At 37.8% G+C, this 19,612-nt stretch overlaps 3 protein-coding genes across 3 annotated transcripts; all 3 read left to right on the top strand.

The window, feature by feature from the left end:
• The first annotated feature begins 2,839 nt into the window (after positions 1–2,839).
• si:ch73-361p23.3 (tumor necrosis factor receptor superfamily member 9) lies at positions 2,840–6,303 on the top strand. Its single transcript, XM_068712199.1, has 6 exons — positions 2,840–2,976; positions 3,595–3,699; positions 3,941–4,148; positions 4,255–4,514; positions 4,604–4,696; positions 5,483–6,303. The coding sequence occupies exons 1-6, from the start codon at positions 2,892–2,894 to the stop codon at positions 5,566–5,568; spliced, it is 837 nt and encodes a 278-aa protein (XP_068568300.1). The 5' UTR covers positions 2,840–2,891; the 3' UTR covers positions 5,569–6,303.
• A 4,431-nt stretch (positions 6,304–10,734) lies between these two features.
• On the top strand, positions 10,735–13,815 carry LOC137873495 (tumor necrosis factor receptor superfamily member 5-like). Its single transcript, XM_068711712.1, has 6 exons — positions 10,735–10,855; positions 11,038–11,160; positions 11,335–11,466; positions 12,523–12,624; positions 12,723–12,848; positions 13,017–13,815. Exons 1-6 carry the CDS (start codon positions 10,735–10,737, stop codon positions 13,151–13,153), a joined length of 741 nt encoding a protein of 246 aa, XP_068567813.1. The 3' UTR covers positions 13,154–13,815.
• A 171-nt stretch (positions 13,816–13,986) lies between these two features.
• arl8ba (ADP-ribosylation factor-like 8Ba) lies at positions 13,987–18,948 on the top strand. Its single transcript, XM_068712198.1, has 7 exons — positions 13,987–14,209; positions 16,551–16,631; positions 16,716–16,789; positions 16,932–17,025; positions 17,143–17,210; positions 17,682–17,752; positions 18,109–18,948. Exons 1-7 carry the CDS (start codon positions 14,087–14,089, stop codon positions 18,156–18,158), a joined length of 561 nt encoding a protein of 186 aa, XP_068568299.1. The 5' UTR covers positions 13,987–14,086; the 3' UTR covers positions 18,159–18,948.
• Positions 18,949–19,612: the final 664 nt, after the last annotated feature.

Raw genomic sequence — 19,612 nt, 5'->3', positions numbered from 1 at the left:
TTACACACAGTCAAGACAAGGCATAGTGAAACTTGGAATTATTTTTATAAAGACCAATTACAATAAAATACAATTTTATATATATATATATATATGTATATATATATATATATATATATATATATATATATATATATATATATATATGTATAGTACTACAAATACAGTACAAATACAAAAAACAGATCTGTGTATCAGTGTGTTTGTGTGTGTAGGTCATTCACTGGCATGTTGATATATTATAAACAATGTAGGCCGATATTATGAAACTAATCGTAGTTATGTTTTGAGTAGGCCTATTGTTTTGTGTAGCCTACATAATGACACGGCAGAGTCCAGAACATGTACATGAAAAAGATAGATAAAGCAGGATTCTACAGGTATGTTTATGTTGGTGGACGGTTGGTGCAGTAACTTTGGGTTTGCATTTTATCTCACTTTACAGAGAATTACACCAGCAAACCAATCCAACGTTTTTTTTATGTAACACATTTCATCCAGAAAGGCAATTGAAAATGCTTTAGACAACGCATTGAACAGGAAATATATAATGGTGAACCACTGTTGTTTCTTGCTTTTTTATGATAAAAGTCTTTGGTTTGGAGATACAATCTTTGGTCTAGAGCTGTCTGTTTCTTTGGATTTTCACAGTTTGAGATTTCTTTTGATGTGCATGAATCACATAATGCATGCAGAGGCTTTTGATCGACTTGGAATCTTATTCAAAAATAGATACATCAATGAAACAATAGAAAATTCAAAAGCTTTTATGAGCTGGGTAGTGATGGGATCACTATTTAATACTGTCAGCCAGTGACAAAGTATTGAAAAATGTTTTAATGTAAATATAACTTTAAAGGTGCAGTATTTAGACACCACACAAGCTAAATTGCACGAGTGGTGTTTTTGACCATGAGTCTGTCTTACGAGTGATCATATAGGTCCTATAGGACATCCATCATTTCAGCGGTAACATTAACCTACATACGATTTTAGAAATATGCAGTTTTTAAAAGACAGATTCAAATCAAACAGCACCCAATACTTTCTCCTCTGGCAAGAATGCAAAGAAATAAATGATCTTGCATTCAAAGGTCTGAAGTCACTATGGTACTATGTTGACTCAACTGCAAGGCACAAAGGAGGTCTTCACACTATTAGGCTCCAAATTGACAATTTGTTTCTCTTTTTTTATTATTTATATATATATATATATATATATATATATATATGTATATATATATATATATATATATATATATATATATGTATATATATATATATATATATATACGTATATATATATATATATATATATATATATATGTATATATATATATATATATATATATATATATATATATGTATATATATATATATACATATATAAGCCTGTAGGCTTTTTGTTTGCCTGTGTACATTTAAGCTTTTTCCCGCTCCCACGAGATTCAGCCTAACAACAAACAAAAACTTTCAGTTTCACAAACAACACTTTTGGGTTCATGTTAGAACATTTTCAATCACAAAATAATTTCGCTTGCAATAAAACATTTTTTGATTACAGTGTCGATATTTTTACTCTCCAATCTATTCTGTTTTTCGCATAATAACAACACAGAAGTAACCCCATAGAACACCAAACCTGATCCATAACTCTTTTAACTTGACACCAATTACTGACTTTTTTTCCCCTATCTATATTTTTTTCACCACAATGAAACAGAAAATGTTTAGTTTTCATTTCTGTGTTACCTCAACATGGGTGCAGTCCCGCTATCTACAGAGTCAGTTTTCTGTGCATTGATAATGAGGATGAGACGATTGCACAAGGCTGGCTCATTTATTATCGTGTCAGTCTTTTGTCGTAACGTTCATTTTTACTTCTGTACAACCTTTTTCATGTCTCGGGCACAAGATAAAAAAACTCATGTATTTGTGTGTCCACAGAAAAAAAACCTTAAATCCACATATGCTTCATCTTTTAGCAAAATGATGAGAATATAAAAGTGTACTCCCATTAGAATGCATATACAGTAAAATGCTTTAAAGTGAACTCGATTTGACTGAAGTCCTAATTAAACAGTTTTTTTTTTGTAATGTTACTGAGCGACAGCCAGCTAAAACTAGCGGAGGTGTTTTTTCAACATCCGTTTTCATAAAACGAGCAAATTTGTATCTTACCGAATCAAGAATTTGTGGGTTTTTTTCCATCTGTTTTCTGTAGCTCATTTGCAAATTACGTCATGTTCTTACTGGCACAAAGCAACTGCATGGTTTCCGATAGATAAACCATATGGTTCTTACCTGTTTTCCTACGAGTCCTGAATGAATAAAGAAGCCTAGATAAAGGTTTTTTATAAAAAGTAGCTCTATTTTTATAGCGAGGCTGTTTGAACAATATCATTATTGTGTAATTCATCAGTGTAGGTTGTAACAGGTGTCTGTGAGAAGGAAGCATTTATCCTCCCTCATGGAAGTAGAAGAATAATACAGTGTCTTAGAAAACATCATTGACAGGTTTTCTTTGTGAAACGATGTGACTAAAAAAAATATTCTATGTTATATAAAGTAGCACAGGTTTGCAATGTATTGTAAAATACATGTATTGTATAAAACATTTCTAAACAGGAAGCGCAATTATTAAGGATTAAAAGCACAACATTATAATGCATTATAAGTTGGGGCTTATTAGTGTACTCACTCCTATTTATCACATCAAGCTTATCTGTTTCCAGCAGAAAAAAAATAAAAAGGGTTGTTGTGTGATATATCGTGTTTAAAAAAAAAACACGTGGGATGTCTTTATATAAGGGGGTGATTCAAGTCTGGGGTGTTTTTTTGTCTCACACAGGAAACACTTACTTGCACCTGTAGGCTCTGAAGTATTGAACATGATTCTTTTCAAACTGCTTGTATTCACTTTAACATTTTACAAATTCGATTTTGTTGATTTGGCCAGGAGGAATTGCCCAAAAGGTAAAGTATGACTTTCTTGTACTAATTTCCCTTGTCATTCTGGATAATGCTGTAGAACAGGGTCACCAAGCTTTTTGAAACTGAGAGCTACTTCAAGGGTCCTGAGTAGTACGAAGGGCGACTTGTTTGATACAAATTACCTGAATAACAAAGTTGCACAGATCACCTTTTAATAATAATAATAATATATGTGAAGAGACTGTCTGGTCACATGTCAATGTTAATCATCACAATCATTATTAACAATGCTTGTGTATTTTGTTAAAAAATATATTTTTTGTACAAATTATCACTTAAGACTAACCGTCATATCTTCAGATCATGTCTCGTTTGTACTAAGCACTACCTTTGTAACATTTTTGAACAAATCATGAACTCTGTCCCATGTTTATACAAATTATCAGTTATGTAAGATAACAAAAATCAACTCTTTCACACTTTTAAATGAATCCTATTACATTAGTACTAATGTTTGGGAAGTCTGGGTCAGGAAGCCTGCATGCCGGCCCGTCATAGTGGGAGCGGGGCGGTTCCTGCGGGCACCGTGTTTGCTACCTCTGCTGTAGAATATACCGCCATTTTTAGCTTTACAACTTTGGCTTATCTTTGTAATCCAAGGTCACAGAGTAGCTCAGAGTGGTTGTCAAGTCTGCCCCAATGATGCTTTCCAGTCTGAAGAGAATGATTCCCAATACTGCAAAGCATGTACAAAGTGTGATTACGGTAAGTGTTAAAGCTTTGGAATGATGGAATTTTACACACAAAAAAACAAACAATACTGTGAGCAACAGCTGAGAAACCTACATGATGTTTGACATACTCTAGCTACGCATAATGAATCTGTTAATAGAGCCAAAACTTTGCAACAAACTGGTTTCGTAAAAAAATGTGGTTCACTTTGTGCTGAAGAAGAAATCTTCTTTTTAAGTGTTCTCATGTGAATTCATTTTTGTTGTTGTTCTAGAATCGGGAAGTGTTGTTAAAGAGAAGTGCACGAAAGAGACAAACACACAATGTCGGTGCCGTGGAGAATTTGTTCTCTGGGAAAGTGATTCTTCCTCTTGCAAATGCGACATTGGATTTGGGCTGAAACTTGGACGTATAGAATGTTCAAAATGTGAAGATGGATATTTCAGTTCACATGTAAACTCGCGCTGTCAAAAATGGAAAGAGTAAGTCTGCTGTATTAATATGTTTATAAAACTCTGAATATATACTGTATATACTGTATTTATGTTTATGTATGTTTATGGCTGAATCCTTTATACTTCACTCTAGATGTAAATGTGGAGTGAAAATTAATGGAACCAGGTCCTCAGATGTCATCTGTAGTGAGGGGTGTAGCGATGCAAGTAGCACTTACATCACTACACCAAGTAACACTTATGTCATTACACCCCCCACATCACATAAAATGGTTTCTCTGATCACACGTTTAACATCCCACCATCCTCATGGGAGGGCCCATACTCAGAGGATGCATACCACCACCACCACCACGGCTGCTCCAGGACACACAGCCACCTACATAGGTGCAGGTAAAACATATGCTGCTATCTTTTCATGACATAACCTCATAAAGTTCTAAAGCTCATTAAGTAACCTGTAGCTCGCTTGTCTTGCTCAGGTATGACCCTCCTCATACTTGGAATAATTGGACTGCTTGTACTGACCACTGTGACCTGCAAGCTGCACATTCCTCCTCAGCCAGCAGCACCAAGTATGTCGTATGATTAAAAGTAGAGCGATTCTGCACTTAAAGGAAAAGTATGACATTTTAAGAAATATTTGGTATTTTTTTATTTTTTTTTGCTAAGAGTTATGAGAAAACTGATGCCACTCGCGTGTTACTAAGCTGAATATGAAGCTGCAGCCAGCAGGGTGGTTAGCGTAGCTTAGCACAAAGACTGGAAGCAGGGGAAACAGTTAGCCTGGGTCTATCCAAGGTAACAGAATCTGCTTCCTGTATTAACACCTTCAAGGCTCGCTAGTTCACTTGTTGTTTGTTTAATTCTTACAAAAATCGAAGTGTAAAAACAATGCATCCCATTGTAATGGGGGATTAGATGGAGGATGCAGGAGTCCCCATGTTAACCGTCTTTCTGCTAAACTAAGCTAACCGGCTGCTGGCTGTAGTTCTATATTTGCCATGGAGACAAACATGAAAGAGGTATTGATCTTCTCGTCTAACTCTCGGCAAGAAAGCGAACAAGCATATTTCCTGTCAATTTATTCCTTTGACCATTAAACTCCTTGCGCATGTTAAAGTGAAAGACATTATTCCTTGGCAGAGACTCATTGCTACAATGAATATGAATGTTTTTCATTGTTTTAGGAAACATACATTTTTTGTTCTTTTTAATGGTTCACAGGAAATTGCCCACCTTTGCTCCTTCATTCTTGGCTTTGCGCCATTTACCAAGGACATTTCAAAAGACAAGGAATGTAATTGTGGATATAAAGAGTATATGATTTAAATCACTTACGCTTTAATTTTTGTTTTCAGAAAAGGACTCATTGTGTCGGAGGCCAGTTGAGGAAAGCGGCAAGGGCAGTCTGTCCTCTCTCATGCTGAATCCAGGGGAGTGCTGAGGTCTCACATGAATCCGTCAACTAAGACTGAATTATTGGATCAAATAATCATACGTGTCATTTCATATTGACCACTTATATTTTCCTTGAATTGTTGGTTTTACATCAGAAAGATTACTTCCTGTGTCTGTATTGTGGCAGGTGTATGCAGTATGGTCAATATTTGACTTTTGTTTGTTCTGTTGTAATAGAATATTGCGCAAATGATGTGAAAGAGATCATACCACACTCTTTTGTCAACTAACTGGTTAGTTTATAGTTAGATAGTAAAACGTAGCTTTTACTACTTTCTTTAGTAAGATAATTAAACTCAAATTTACTTTCTGTGTATTCTTGATATTTAACCGCAGAGATCATGCTACTAAATACCATATGGTATTTTCTATTACATCTCTCTAAAATGGGGTAAGTGACGCAAATGTCTGACAAATACACAGTATTTACAGTATTGTAGTAGAGGTAGTAACAATCAATACCTATGGTTATGAACGGCTGGAGAGCCTTAGATAAATACATTTTACCATCTTCACACAGTCGTCTCACAGTAGCAGAGAACAGTGCTTTCAGTGGTACTATGTGGGGTTGGGGGAGATCCCCTTGTGCTTCTCTTTCCCATTGAGAGATACTTGCTATCATGTTTTTGTTTCAGCCGCTGGAAAGATTGATGTTGTAAACGTACAGACTTTCATGTTGTTTGTCTTTCCCCAGATCGGTAAACTCAGAAGAGTTATGAAAGCGTACTGTCATTATTTCTATTCACTAATGTTTCGCTAAGAAATCAGATAAACAAGCCTTCAAACACACGGGTGGCTCGGTGTGTCAGCACAACAATGTGAAAGTACAGATGTTTAAGTAGTAAAATGTGGATGTAAAAGTATGAAAAGTAAAAGTATTCTGCAGAAAAATGTACAATATTTTACTATATTACCATATAATAGGAAATCACTGGTTTGTCCACATTGTGTTACATTTTTATAAATTCAGCATATAATTGTTTTAGATTCAAAATCTTAATCTGAAAAGTAACTAGATGTCAAATAAAAGTAGTGGATAGTGGAGTTAAAAGTACAATGTTGCCCTCTGAAATATAATGAAGTAGAACTATAAAGTATCATAAAATGGAAATACTAAAGTAAAGTAGGCCCACCTTAGAGTTGTACTAAGTTTACAGTACTTGAGTACATCTACTTAGTACTTTCTTTACTGTTTAAACAACAACAAACTACTTGCTATCTGACTCTTATTGTAAAGCACGTTTTCTGTCAAATATTTTGTCTCCGATCTTTGTTCTCCGTTTTCAAAATGCACTGTGATGTCCTGAGAATGTGTGAAATAAACAGTAGGCCTTTTGTACGACTAAACTACCCAATTGAGTCTTTGCGTTTGTAACAGCAGTATGCACATACCGTACACACAGGAAACAGTCCCTGTAGACACTTTCAGTAAATGTCGGTGATCCAGGAAGTCAGTGGTTTTTCAAAGAAACATACAACATGCTAAACTTTCTTTTTGTAAAAGTAGCTGCAACTCAACTCATCGAATACCAAGAATTAACGCCACTAGCTGAAAATAGACAACAATAGATAGCGTCCTCCGGACAGCCATTATCACAAATCATTGTCCAGTGAAAACAGCACAAGAATGTAAAGCAAAAGGTGTTGTTTGTCTTTGCTTCTTACAGTTTATATGATAAAAACAATTCATAGAGGGTTCCTTTATCTTTGTATTTCTATTTGTAATGGATCTTTATGTAATTGACCTCTTTGTTGAGAGATAAGAAGTGGGCAACGGAGGTCTGGTAAGATCCCTTCTTTCTCACTCCACACACCATTGATCTGATTTCATGAAGCTCCCTCTGCCATCAAAAGGTTGTACGCCTTGTAACTTATGCCCCACAGGTTGTAGTAGTAGCCTCCTGCACACAAACTAAACAGTTCCCCTTTAAGGCAATACAACATGAAAACTTCTTCGGGCGATTAACACTTTACTGTCACAACTTCAGCCAGCCTTTAGTTTTTCATTTGTCTGTCTCCTGTTTTGCCACACTAACTCTCATGTCATTTCAGAATCTGCCCCCCCCCCCGGCTCTGCACTAATTGCTGATTTCATTTCACCTGGCCTGCCCCACCTCCATACTCACCTGCTCCTCATCAGCAATCAGCCCCTCAGTGTATATGTACCGGTCCATTTCCCTCAGTTCTCTGCCAGATTGTCTAGTGTGTTTCCCTTGCTATCCAGCAACCTGTCATTCTGATCCTGATCCTGATCCTTTGTGTATTGACCTGCCTTTTTGGACTTTGGACCTTCCCTTTTGCCTGCTCCCACTGGATTTGTTTGCCACGGGGGTTACTACCTGGTTTGACATCTGCTGGTTATTAAACCCGGTTTCTACACCTGAACTGTTTTCTGTGTCGTGCTATTGGGTTCTTGTCTGTCGTTTTGTGATACCTGACACTTTACTTTATTTTCCATATTAAGCTCTACTGTTTCTGTGAATGTCAGATTTCAAAGGAGATGCCTACTGTAACCTACTTCTGCATTCAGTACCATCAAATGCCATACCATAACCTTTAGTGGGTTTTTTACATTATCACACTCAGCAACAACAAGTAGACGTCACCAGCACGTCTTTCACCCACCCTCACCACAACACCTACAGAGTGGGTGATTGTGCAGTGCATTGTGAAGGGAACTCCAGCTGTCTATAGCGTCTCTGTCGCCCTTTGTGTTTACAGTGACGATTCACACTGCTGAAAACTACCTAAGTAATTGTCTCTGGTTATCTCACATCCTGACGGAGGTTTCAAACATGAGGCCATGTGGTTGTGAGTCAGTGTGAAGTGTGAGTGACAGAGGGACAGATGAATGTAGTGGTGGTACAGATCACATTGGGATGACAATTTGACTGGTGTGAATTCATCTGGGAGATGTCTCTACAAAATTGACCAAAACACACGATACGGTCTCACTATAATGTACATTGTACCCTCATCTAAGGCAGGGGTCACCAATGGTGTCACGTAGTAGCTTAACCAATGGCACACCAGCATTAAGTTTCTTTTGGAAATATTGAAATACCCTCTCATCCACATGACCGCACCCACAATTAACCACCAAGCAAAATCGGATGTTTACCTGCTGCAACATTGGATGAACTGCAAACCACCAAAACCCCATAACCATGTTTCACACTTTTTTTTTTTTTAAATGTAATCTAGGGAATCTTTTGATAAGCCTGAAAAAAAAAAGATTCACACTGGGTTAACATCTTTGAAACACTCACAGCATGCGACTCTCTAAAATGTTATTCGACTACAAATATTGTATAATTTGATCTATCCCTTGTCTTAATCCTGTGGTTGTCGGGGATGCTGCTGAAAAGTCAGGGAAACCCTTCATGCGGAGGAGTTTAGTAGGCTAACAGGTGGTATAAAGACAGAATGTACTGCAGGGACTCGTTTTACATTAAGTTATATTATGCAGGTTGCTTTTACTGTTACCCTGTAGGCTTCAGGTTTTCCAGAAACAGTCATATTCAGAATATTGCAATTGCTTATGGTTGAGTGTCACGGCTTCTTAATGTCAACCATTCCTTAACAGTGGGAACGCATGAGATATGAGCTTGCTTGTGCAAATGTTTCGTTCCCAATTTCCGTTTAACTATTATACAGCACTTAAAAGTAATAGTGCAGAAGTATGAATGGAGATAGATCACTTAACGCCTCACTGCAGAGGTGTTAAGAACTGACCTTTTAACAGATCAGCGACAACCGCTGCATTGTCTAATTTAAACATCAGATGTATTGCCTGTTCTTTTGTGAACTATCACATATCAGAAAAGGACAGTTGCTGTGATGACATCTGCTCTGGATCCATGAATCCTTCCAAAACCCAATTAAAATCTCTTGAGGTTTCAATAATCCTATGAGAAAAGAAACAAATAACCTATAAGAACTTAAAGATTGATGATAAAGAACTAAAGAACCAAACCATATTTTTGGGGCTAGAGAAAGCTGATTTAATATAAACTGTTTGGAGCTATTTCATTAGTTTGGTTATTTTGTTATTTGTTATTTTTGTATTTATTTTTCATTGACTTTTATTATATAGGATATAGGAAGTCGTGTGTTTCAATGTCAGGTGATGCACCCGGTAGGGACATTTTCACCAGAGCAAGAGAGAGAGACTGCACAAGGAATGTTGGCTTTTGATCACTACAATAAAATAAACCTACACTGCAAATCAAGAGTGGACTCATTTACAATCTGACTGAAATGGTGCATCAGTGGCTTTTTGATGATATTTTTGTTTTGACAGCCTACATAAACACTTTTAGATTCAGCCCTTATAAAACGCAGGTATTTTACCAATTTGGAAACATATACTTTGCATATGCTTTCTACCTCATATATAACAGATTTTCAAGAGTTAAATTAGTTCAAAATTATTTCCAGGTACACTGAATGGATTTTCAGTCTTACGATCATGTTGAGGTATACATACCGTTCATGGATTAAAAGTAGCCAACATTGGAAATCAGAGACGAGCCGACCATGTTCTTCAGTGACCAAACCTGAAACCTGAATGGACCTGGAACTTTCAAACGCAAGGAAAAGGAGAGCATGTATAAGATCATGTAAACAGCCACTCACCATAGAGTTTTTTTAAAGTTTCCTCAAATGTGCAGAAGGTGGTTAAACTGCCTTACCTACAGATTCTGCAGAAGTTTTTGACGTGACAAATTCTGAAACAACACCTCCAACACAAACACATCCTTTATAGGAAATCATCTAGAAGGCAGATCCATAATAGTGAAGACATGCTGATGTCTCTGTTTTGTCTTTATATATCTGTTCCACCTGTATGCTACATCTGTTTTTGCCGAACAAACACCTGGCTACCCTCCTAAAGCCAAGCTCAATAGCCCTAAAAGAAAACTAAACATTTAAATATTTAAATTTAAAATCTTCAAAACAAAAACAAACTAAAAAACTGAATAATTTTTCCATTCAGTTTATACTATTGTCAAATCAAGTGGTCTTTCACTTCCTGAACTAGAAGTCCCACACAGTGTCTCTTGACGAGCTAACCACACTCACAACCCACTCTGACGTCAGCAAACAGCCACAATAAAACCCAGAAGGCACGAGCAGAGCACTGGTCATAATGGTTCCTCTGAGCCTTTTCCTGGCAGTAGTGTGTGCGTTGAGTATCTGGACTATAGCTGCAGGCTGTGGTGCTAAACAAGATCTGGTAGATGGGCGATGCTGTGACCTGTGTCCCCCAGGTAAGACACACACACACACACACACACACACACACACACACACACACACACACACACATAATTCATCTTTAAAATAAGATTGACTGTATTTCATAGAAATCTGTTGAGCTGTTTCATCTAAGTGTGTGGGTGTTATACATATTCTTGCGAGTGACTGATTTAGTTTGTTTCTTATTTTGAAGGTACCTATATGGAGAGTTTTTGCTCAGCGCAGCAACTTGTCTGTAGCCCCTGTAAAGAAGGCTACTTCTCGGACAAATATCACTTGTTTGACAGATGTCAGGAATGTCGGTCGTGCCAACAAGGTAAGACTGTAATTCGTGGTAAATATTGTGAATTAGAAGAAATTGTTTTTTTATATTTCTGCTCTCTGTGGATCTCTAGTGAAACACCAGTTGATGTAGCCAATACATTTAAATCAAGACAAAACACTGTTATCCCCTAGAAGTCCTGTGGTTTGATTTCTTGTCTGTTTCCAGATTATGCTGAGAAATGTACACCGACCTCAAATGCGAAATGCTTGTGCCGCTCTGGTTTCCTATGCTCCAACAATATCTGTTCAAAGTGTGAGGAAAACAAATGTGTCACGGGGGAGAAACTGAACAGGACAGGTGAGAGTGTACTTTTATTTGTGTGGTTTTTAAATGAATTGCTGCTGGGACGAAACCGGTTTGATAATGTCAATTACTGTATATTGTTTTTTGAGGGTGTTTCGTGTCAGAGGCTGTCAAGGTGTGCAAATGGGTGAGACAGCCATTTACTATTATGTAGGTTGGAATGCACTCAGTCCACTTTTTTCACTTGGTAAGTGTATGTCAAGACCACATCATTTATAATTGATACAACAGAATTTTGTTTTTGAGCATTCATGCAATAATTTGAAATCTCTATAAAATCTCAGTTCACACACACAATTGGGGAGGTTTTCCCAAAATGCTGTCACATCTGTCATTCAAAGTGTTGATGTGGCCCCTTTTGTACTTCAAGTGAGTAAAAGGAGAGCAAATTAACAATATCAAACAGTGTTTGCCACATGAAATCTCAGGAAATGCAAGCAGTGCTGACTGGCATGTGTTTTCGTTCTTTCATCGTCAAACTCAAAGATGACCTTTTTTGATAAGGGGAAGACAGAACATAGCCTCCTAAACATCACAAGACTCTTACGCCAGTCATGCCAGCTGTGGTTTGACTTGAACAAGAGTCTGCCACGCTAGCAGCTCTGTGCGTCTCCGCAGCAGTGCTCTGAGAGAAATGATAATGTCAGCATGCTAGCATGTTCCCAATGCCAATGCTAACAGGCTGATGCTGAAACGGTATAATGTTTACCATGTACACACCATCTTAGTTTAGCATTTTAGCATGCTAACATGTGCTATCTAGCGCTTAACACAAAGTACAGCTGAGGTAGATGGGAATGTCATTAGTTTATATTTCCTAAAGAAATGCAAATGTCAACCTCATGGTGGCGATAGAGAAAATATCGAGGAGACATTAGATTTCATCCTCTAGGCATTTCGATTGTCTGTACAAAACTTCATGGCAATCCAAGTTGTTGACAGTAATTCAGTCTGGATCAAATTTGGTAAAATATTGCACAAATAAAGAAGATCATGTTTTGATTGAATGGTGATGAACATTTGTGTCTGTCTGTCTGTCCGTCTTTACAGACACTACCTTGGGAGTCGGGTTGATAAAGTATTCATATACGTGTGAGCCTCCGCCTTCATGCCCTGATAACACATATTTTTATGTGAAAGAGAATGTCTGCAGTAAGTGGGAGCAAAATAAATGTTTTTGCTGTACTGTTACACAAATACAAAACGACAGTAAAGCAGAGTTGAACTAACTTGATTTGATGTTTCACCAGAGACGCACAGAGAAGGAATAGACCTCATTCATCTGCTCCTTGGCATCGGCTTTGTTTTCCTTTCTCTCACCCTCCTTGTGTTTCTATCTTATGCCTGTATAAAGAGCCTGAGGAAGCGCAAAGCATGTAAGTGGACCTTAATGGAAATACACACACATCCACACACACACACACACACACACACACACACACACACACACACACACACACACACACACACACACACACACACAATATCATGACATATTGCTACGAATTTCTAAATATTTTGTTTGTATTTATTCCCTAATCCAGATAATAATCCTACGGAAGTCTTAGCAGTCTCCACCAATGCCAGTGACTTTCACCTGTCGAAGGAGGAGAGTGGGCTCGAGCTTATTGTGCAGGATGAATCCAAGAACAACATCAGCTTGGGCTTTCTGCATCTGTAAAAAGTCACCACTTGTTGATAACAAGTGTAAGATGACATGATGAGTCTGTTCGCTATAATGATATTAGTGTAATTGTACAAAGCATCTCGCTTGCTATCGGCACACATTGAAATATAGAGAAGCCTGTTAAGGGCAGAGATGCACACGTGCAAATGAAAGGTCCCTGGTTCGATCTCCAGCGGAAAGTTAAAGATCAGCATTTGTCTGACCAACATATGAAGGTTTAATGAAGAAGGTTTAAAACCAAACACATGCCATGTTAGACGTGCTAAGTCCTACATTCAGCGATTTGGTTGAGAATTGTTGTTTTGCCTTATTTGATGTAAATGATGACTAACCAAAAGGCTTACGGTTATACTTTTTGATTATTTTCAGATCATTATTATATTTTATTTTCTTAAAAAGTGTCAAGCAAACCAACAAACATTTGGGAACATAACCACCAAAGGATAGCACATATTGGTGGCCCTGTAGTTTTTGGCCATGGACTGGCAGGAATTACTTATGTGTATGTACTGTATTGTAAATATCTTCCTTTTGTTTATGTGTTTCTTGTGTTATTAATATATGTATTTATGCTGGGACAGCAGTATACGAAAGGTGTGACCGTATGTGTACTTTTCTCTCTTGACATCTTAGTTCAATAAAAAAAGAAGAATGCGGATCCTGGTATAATATTCAGGGGAGCAGATTTTTGTTGCGTAAAAAGTCTTATTTTTAATTAAAATAAATATCAACAGTCTTTAGGTGGCGTTTGCTATTGGATGTACTTCCTACATGCTCCAGCGGGGGCGCTGTCGGACGCGTTTCTGCAGACTGATCATATGACAGCTGTCTGCGTCCCACTTCCCTTCCTTCGCTGGGAAAACGCCACATCTGACAGGGAGGGAGAAAACAGACAACCACAGGGGAGCGTGAACACCCGACCTCAAGATGCTGGCACTAATGAACCGGCTTTTGGACTGGTTCAAGGCTCTGTTTTGGAAGGAGGAGATGGAGTTGACGCTGGTCGGTCTCCAGTATTCGGGAAAAACGACATTTGTAAACGTGATCGCTGTAAGTCTTCAGCTGCTAGCTACCTCGCTCTGGGCAATGCTAATACTATTAGCGCTAATAATGGGATAAGAGTTAAGCTAACTAGGTCTTTGCTACACTAAAACAAACGATGTAACGTTACAGCAGCGTCCATTAAAACAAACATGAAACCCAGTCAGTTGTTGGACTTGCGTCAACTAGTCAGCTGAGCTAACTGGTTTGCTGCTGGTGCATCGTTGTCGGCTAGTTCTGACTGTGTTGTGATTGTTTTCGCATGCTAAAAGCCCAAACGCAGCATTCACATGCTAGCTTCGTTGTCTCGCCCAAAACTGTGGGATCATTTATACACAGAGTTCGAAGCTGAGAGCCAATAGGAAGCTAACATAAAAAAAACATGTTGACCATAACAACAACCGATCACGCGTAGGCCTCGTCATGAGCACAGAAGTCACAGGTGTCGTGAACAAGTTGTAACTGACGCTTCAAAACAAAATCATGTTAGGAGCCAGTTACAAAGAGATCAAACTGGAGCGGACTCACTGACTGAATACAGACCGGCTCAGTTATTTTTAATTTTGTACAAACGTTTTTTTTTTTTTGTTCATATATTTACAAAAAAAGATCTGTGCCTCGGTCACTGTTGGTGTTGATGCCTGAATGCAGGTGACCAGGGACATAAAACACTTACATGTAGCATATAACACAAACAGAAATTGATGCTTTCCATCTATTTCTGATAAAGTTACACACACAGATTGTATCTTTTGGTGTTAACTTCCTGTGAGAGCATTTTTTTTTTTTTTTAAATGAAAGCCATTTCTCTTGTGCAACTTTTTGCAACTTTGAGATTTCTCAAAAGATTTCTCACTCGACCGCCACTGAGTTTGTAACAGCATATTGTGAAAAGTAAGCTTAAGTTTCATGTTTGGAGTTGTGATGGCAGTCGTGACATTTTGCACACATGCTTTTTACCAACAAAAAAAAAAGAAAGTTTTAAAAATTATTTTTAACTGGATTGACTGGGTTTTAAAGTTTTGGTTACATTTTTGATACATATCTCAAAATAGTGCTGATGAATTGATTAATCAATTGATAAAACAATATATCACATCTTTATATTCTGAATATATTTAAGTTTTGAATTGTTGGTTGGACAAAACAAGCCATTTGAAGACGTCACCTTGGGCTTTAAAAGATTGACAGACATTTTTTTTCTCCAATTAAAATATAAAAAGTACAATCTGCTCAGAAACTGGTGTCACTTTTACCAGAGAAGCTCTTACTACTAACGTTGATGCAAGTGTTGTTCAGGAGAAAGCAAACCATCAGTGTATATTTTAGAGAAGATGATGTCTTGACAGAAAAGTTCACAGTTAGTTAAATGTGCATTCTGGGCAGTCAGGTAACAGGACTGGTGCTGCCGGAGGAGGAAGTTGGGTAACTCAATGCAACCCTTATCCTTCCTCCTCACACTGTTGGAAAAAAAAAAGAAAAAAAAGCTCTGCCAGCCCGCAACACAAAAGAGTGCATGCATGTTTGTTGCGGGGGGGGGGGGTGGAAGTGAGTGCAGCAGTCTTATGACTGCTGCACTCACTTCCACTTAGCTTCATCAGCTGACTCCAGCAGGTCATGTGCTGCGAGGAGTGCGTTCAGCAGACGGTGCATGATCGCGGGTTTGAGGAGGAGGAGGAGGAGGAGGAGGAGGAGGGGGGGGGGAGAAGGGAGAAGGAAGGAAGGAAGGAAGGAAGGAATAGACGCAGCTTGTGAGTTTTGATGTTAAAGAGGGAATGCCACTGATTCTGTGTGCCGAGGTTGAGTTTTCTGCTCACTTCTGTTTGAGCACTCACAACAGCTGGAACATGTGGACATGTAGGGTTTGGCTTGTTGGTCATTTTAGTGAAAAATGATTTAGGCATAATCAGTTTATTTTTGCTTTTCACAAATAGCCTCTGCCTTATCACAGGATTGGATATAGTAAACTAGGTTTTTAGGCATGTATTGCAGCATATTTTTACTTTTTTCGTAGGTTTTTTTTCAAGCAGTATTAAACTTCAAGCTACTAAAAGTATGTGAAACTGTAAAAGTACAAGAAATCCCAAGCAGCTTGTCATCATTATATTAGATTTGATCAAATAATCACACACAGCTGTACACGACTCCTACTGTTTCCTTTATATTCAAACATACCCGATTATGTACAATGTGTGTGAAGCGGGATACACTGTGGGACTAGTTCATGAATTGTGCCTCTATCTATGCGATCTCCCCCCCCCCCCCCCCCCCCGCACATGCTCTCTGCAGGGAGAATGAAAACTCATCCAGTTATATAAGAAATGATTAATACTTGTGTATTTCCTTTCAGTCTGGGCATTTCAGTGAAGACATGATTCCTACAGTCGGGTTCAATATGAGGAAGGTCACTAAAGGAAACGTCACCATCAAGGTATTTCAATCCTTCTGCTGTTTAACTGTCATCAATGAAATGAAACCAGGACGTCATAATCGTTGATTCATTCTGTACGTGTAGATCTGGGATATAGGAGGGCAGCCGAGGTTCAGGAGCATGTGGGAGCGCTACTGTCGGGGAGTTAATTCAATCGTGTGAGTATCTCAGTTTTGATCCTCAACTTTGTCTGAAAAACAAATGACGACGCGTCTAATAAGCGCTCTGTGTTGACCTGGACGTACTGTTGATGTATGTAAAACGCGTCTAACTAACAGTTTCGTTGTTGCTCATTCTTAGGTACATGGTTGACGCAGCAGATCAAGAAAAGGTGGAGGCTTCTGGAAACGAGCTTCATAATTTATTAGACAAACCTCAGTTGCAAGGGATTCCTGTAAGTGTGATTTCTGCACCAGTTGTGCAAAACTATGTGTGGGTTCTGCTAGTGATTAGTTGCTGCAGTCGCAGATTTCAGTTGTGTTTTGTTTTTTTTATTGATTTTTTTTTTTAGGTTTTGGTTCTCGGTAACAAAAGGGATATCCCCAGTGCTCTAGATGAAAAGCAGCTCATTGAGAAAATGTAAGTATGAAAGATGGTACAAAGACCTTAATGTATTCAACTGAATGTCAGCTGAATTCTCATATCTGGTTTTTTTTATGTAAATCAGTGCACTGTAGACTCTTTATTCTTGTTTAGAGGTTTACTGGAGGAATAATTTGAGATTTAATATTAGAATATTATTATTTTAAACTAAGTCTGGTTTATGCATATTCAAACTTTCTTCTTATATCTGTTTTTTTTCTTTTTTTAAATCCCATATCAGTTAATCCACCTTTATGCTAAAGATAGAAATAATACAAATTAGGACCATTTCTTGTTTCATTCCTTTTTTTTTTTTAATAACTGGAGCCGTGTCAAGGTGTAGTTTACTGAAATGAACCGGCTCCCTCTGCTGTCAGGTTAGAAACATTTGTGCTCGATGATCAGCCTGAACGCATATTTCTCTTATATATTTATTTTTTTCTTGTACCTTTTATTTTCCCTTCAAAGGAATCTGGCAGCTATTCAGGACAGAGAGATATGCTGCTACTCCATTTCCTGCAAAGAGAAAGACAACATTGGTGAGTTGCAATTAAGAACTCAAAGGGCTCCGTTGAGGAAACTAAACATGATATTCAGTTGGTCAGTTCATTAATAAAGCAACAATTTATGTAATTGATTTCTTAGATTAATTGATTTGTTTCTTTTACTTTCGTATGGTTTCATTGTACACCTACACCCTTGTGTTTCGTGCAGTATAAGTGAGAGGAATCATTATTTCATGCGCTGAATACGATTATGATGATATTTGAATGGGGTTCCGTTGTAGCCGTTTACCAAAATGGTATGCAGTCGTGTATTGTGTTGCTAGTGAGTTAGAAATGCCTGAATCATGAAGCGATCCTCGGACTGACCCAGCATGTTTCTTTGATTGCAGACATCACACTTCAGTGGCTCATCCAGCACTCAAAATCTAGGAGGAGCTGAAAATGGAGTTGTTGTTCATGTTATTGTCATGCCCCCAACCCCCCCCCCCCCGCCCCCCAACTCACACGCTGCTCTGTTCTGCTCGTGACACACATGTATTTTCCCCCCCTTTTTCACCTTGTGGTGCTTTCACAAACCCTGCTAATGCACTACTAAAGATGTGACTCTGATACCAAATTTAAGAAATGTTGTTGGCATTATTCGTCCTGTAAAGCTGTTCTTTAACTTTTGAGTCGGAACATAATTTCGGTCTACCATTTAGGCATTACCTTGGTTGATTATACCCAGTGTTTTTATAACGCTAAATTAGGGATACAACAACGCCCTCTTGAAGGATGGTTGACACTGTCAAACAAGGCCTCACATAACGAGAAGTGTTATTTACAGTCGGCTCACCCTTCGCTTGATCAGGTTTTCTTCTTTCGTGAAAATGTTTTAGACAACTGTGCATTTAGTCTGTACAAATATCAAGCTAGTATGATTTTTACTGATGTGCGACGTGCGTGTATGGATATATGATTCTATTTAAAGTCTGAATGTACTAAAAGAAAAGCTGTACGGAGTTGTTCGGTGCATATTGGCCTCTGTTTGTAAGTAGCCTCGGTGGAATGATGTTTGTAATGCCTCGAAGCTGAGAGAGTGGCAGAATTCCAAGTGCCTTGTGCAATGTCTCTCACCTCTGAAGCAAAGCAGCATGCAAGGTGTGCCTACCTGGGAATAATAAAACAAAACAAAAAACAACCACAACTTCAGTATATTCAAATAATAAAAAGGCATGCTTTTTAATTAAGACATTGTCCTGTTATTCATTCACAGACTTTTAATACAGTAAGCCTATTATGATCCAACTATCATGAGAATACATTATTTTTACAGAGTCGAGGGTTGGGAAGAATATGCAAAGACAATTTGTAGCTACAGCACATTTTAAAAATAAGCACCACTGCTTAGGTTGAGGTTGATATGAGAGCTCATGAGACGCGCGCACACACACACACACACACACACACACACACACACACACACACACACACACACACACACACACACACACACACACACACACACACACACGTATGTGTATATGTATGTATGTATGTATATATATATATGTGTGTGTGTGTGTATATATATATATGTATATATATATGTGTGTATATATGTATATATATATGTGTGTGTGTGTGTATATATATATATATGTGTATATATGTATATATATATATATGTGTGTGTGTATATATATATATATATATATATATATATGTATGTATATATGTATGTATATGTATGTATATATATATGTATATGTATGTATATATATATATTTATATGTATGTATATATATATGCATATGTATGAATGTATATTCCTCGGCTGCTCGTCATCCATCTAAACCTAACCTAGCCGTGAACCTAACCATTCCGTTTTTAAAGCTCTGTGCCCCTGAACGT

This window comes from Cebidichthys violaceus, unplaced genomic scaffold, assembly GCF_023349555.1.
Source record: "Cebidichthys violaceus isolate CVI_PGR_0920_01 unplaced genomic scaffold, fCebVio1.0.p SCAF_17, whole genome shotgun sequence".
NCBI classification, from domain to species: domain Eukaryota; kingdom Metazoa; phylum Chordata; class Actinopteri; order Perciformes; family Stichaeidae; genus Cebidichthys; species Cebidichthys violaceus.
Note: the sequence above shows the minus strand (reverse complement) of the source record. Positions and strands in the feature narration are given on the sequence as shown.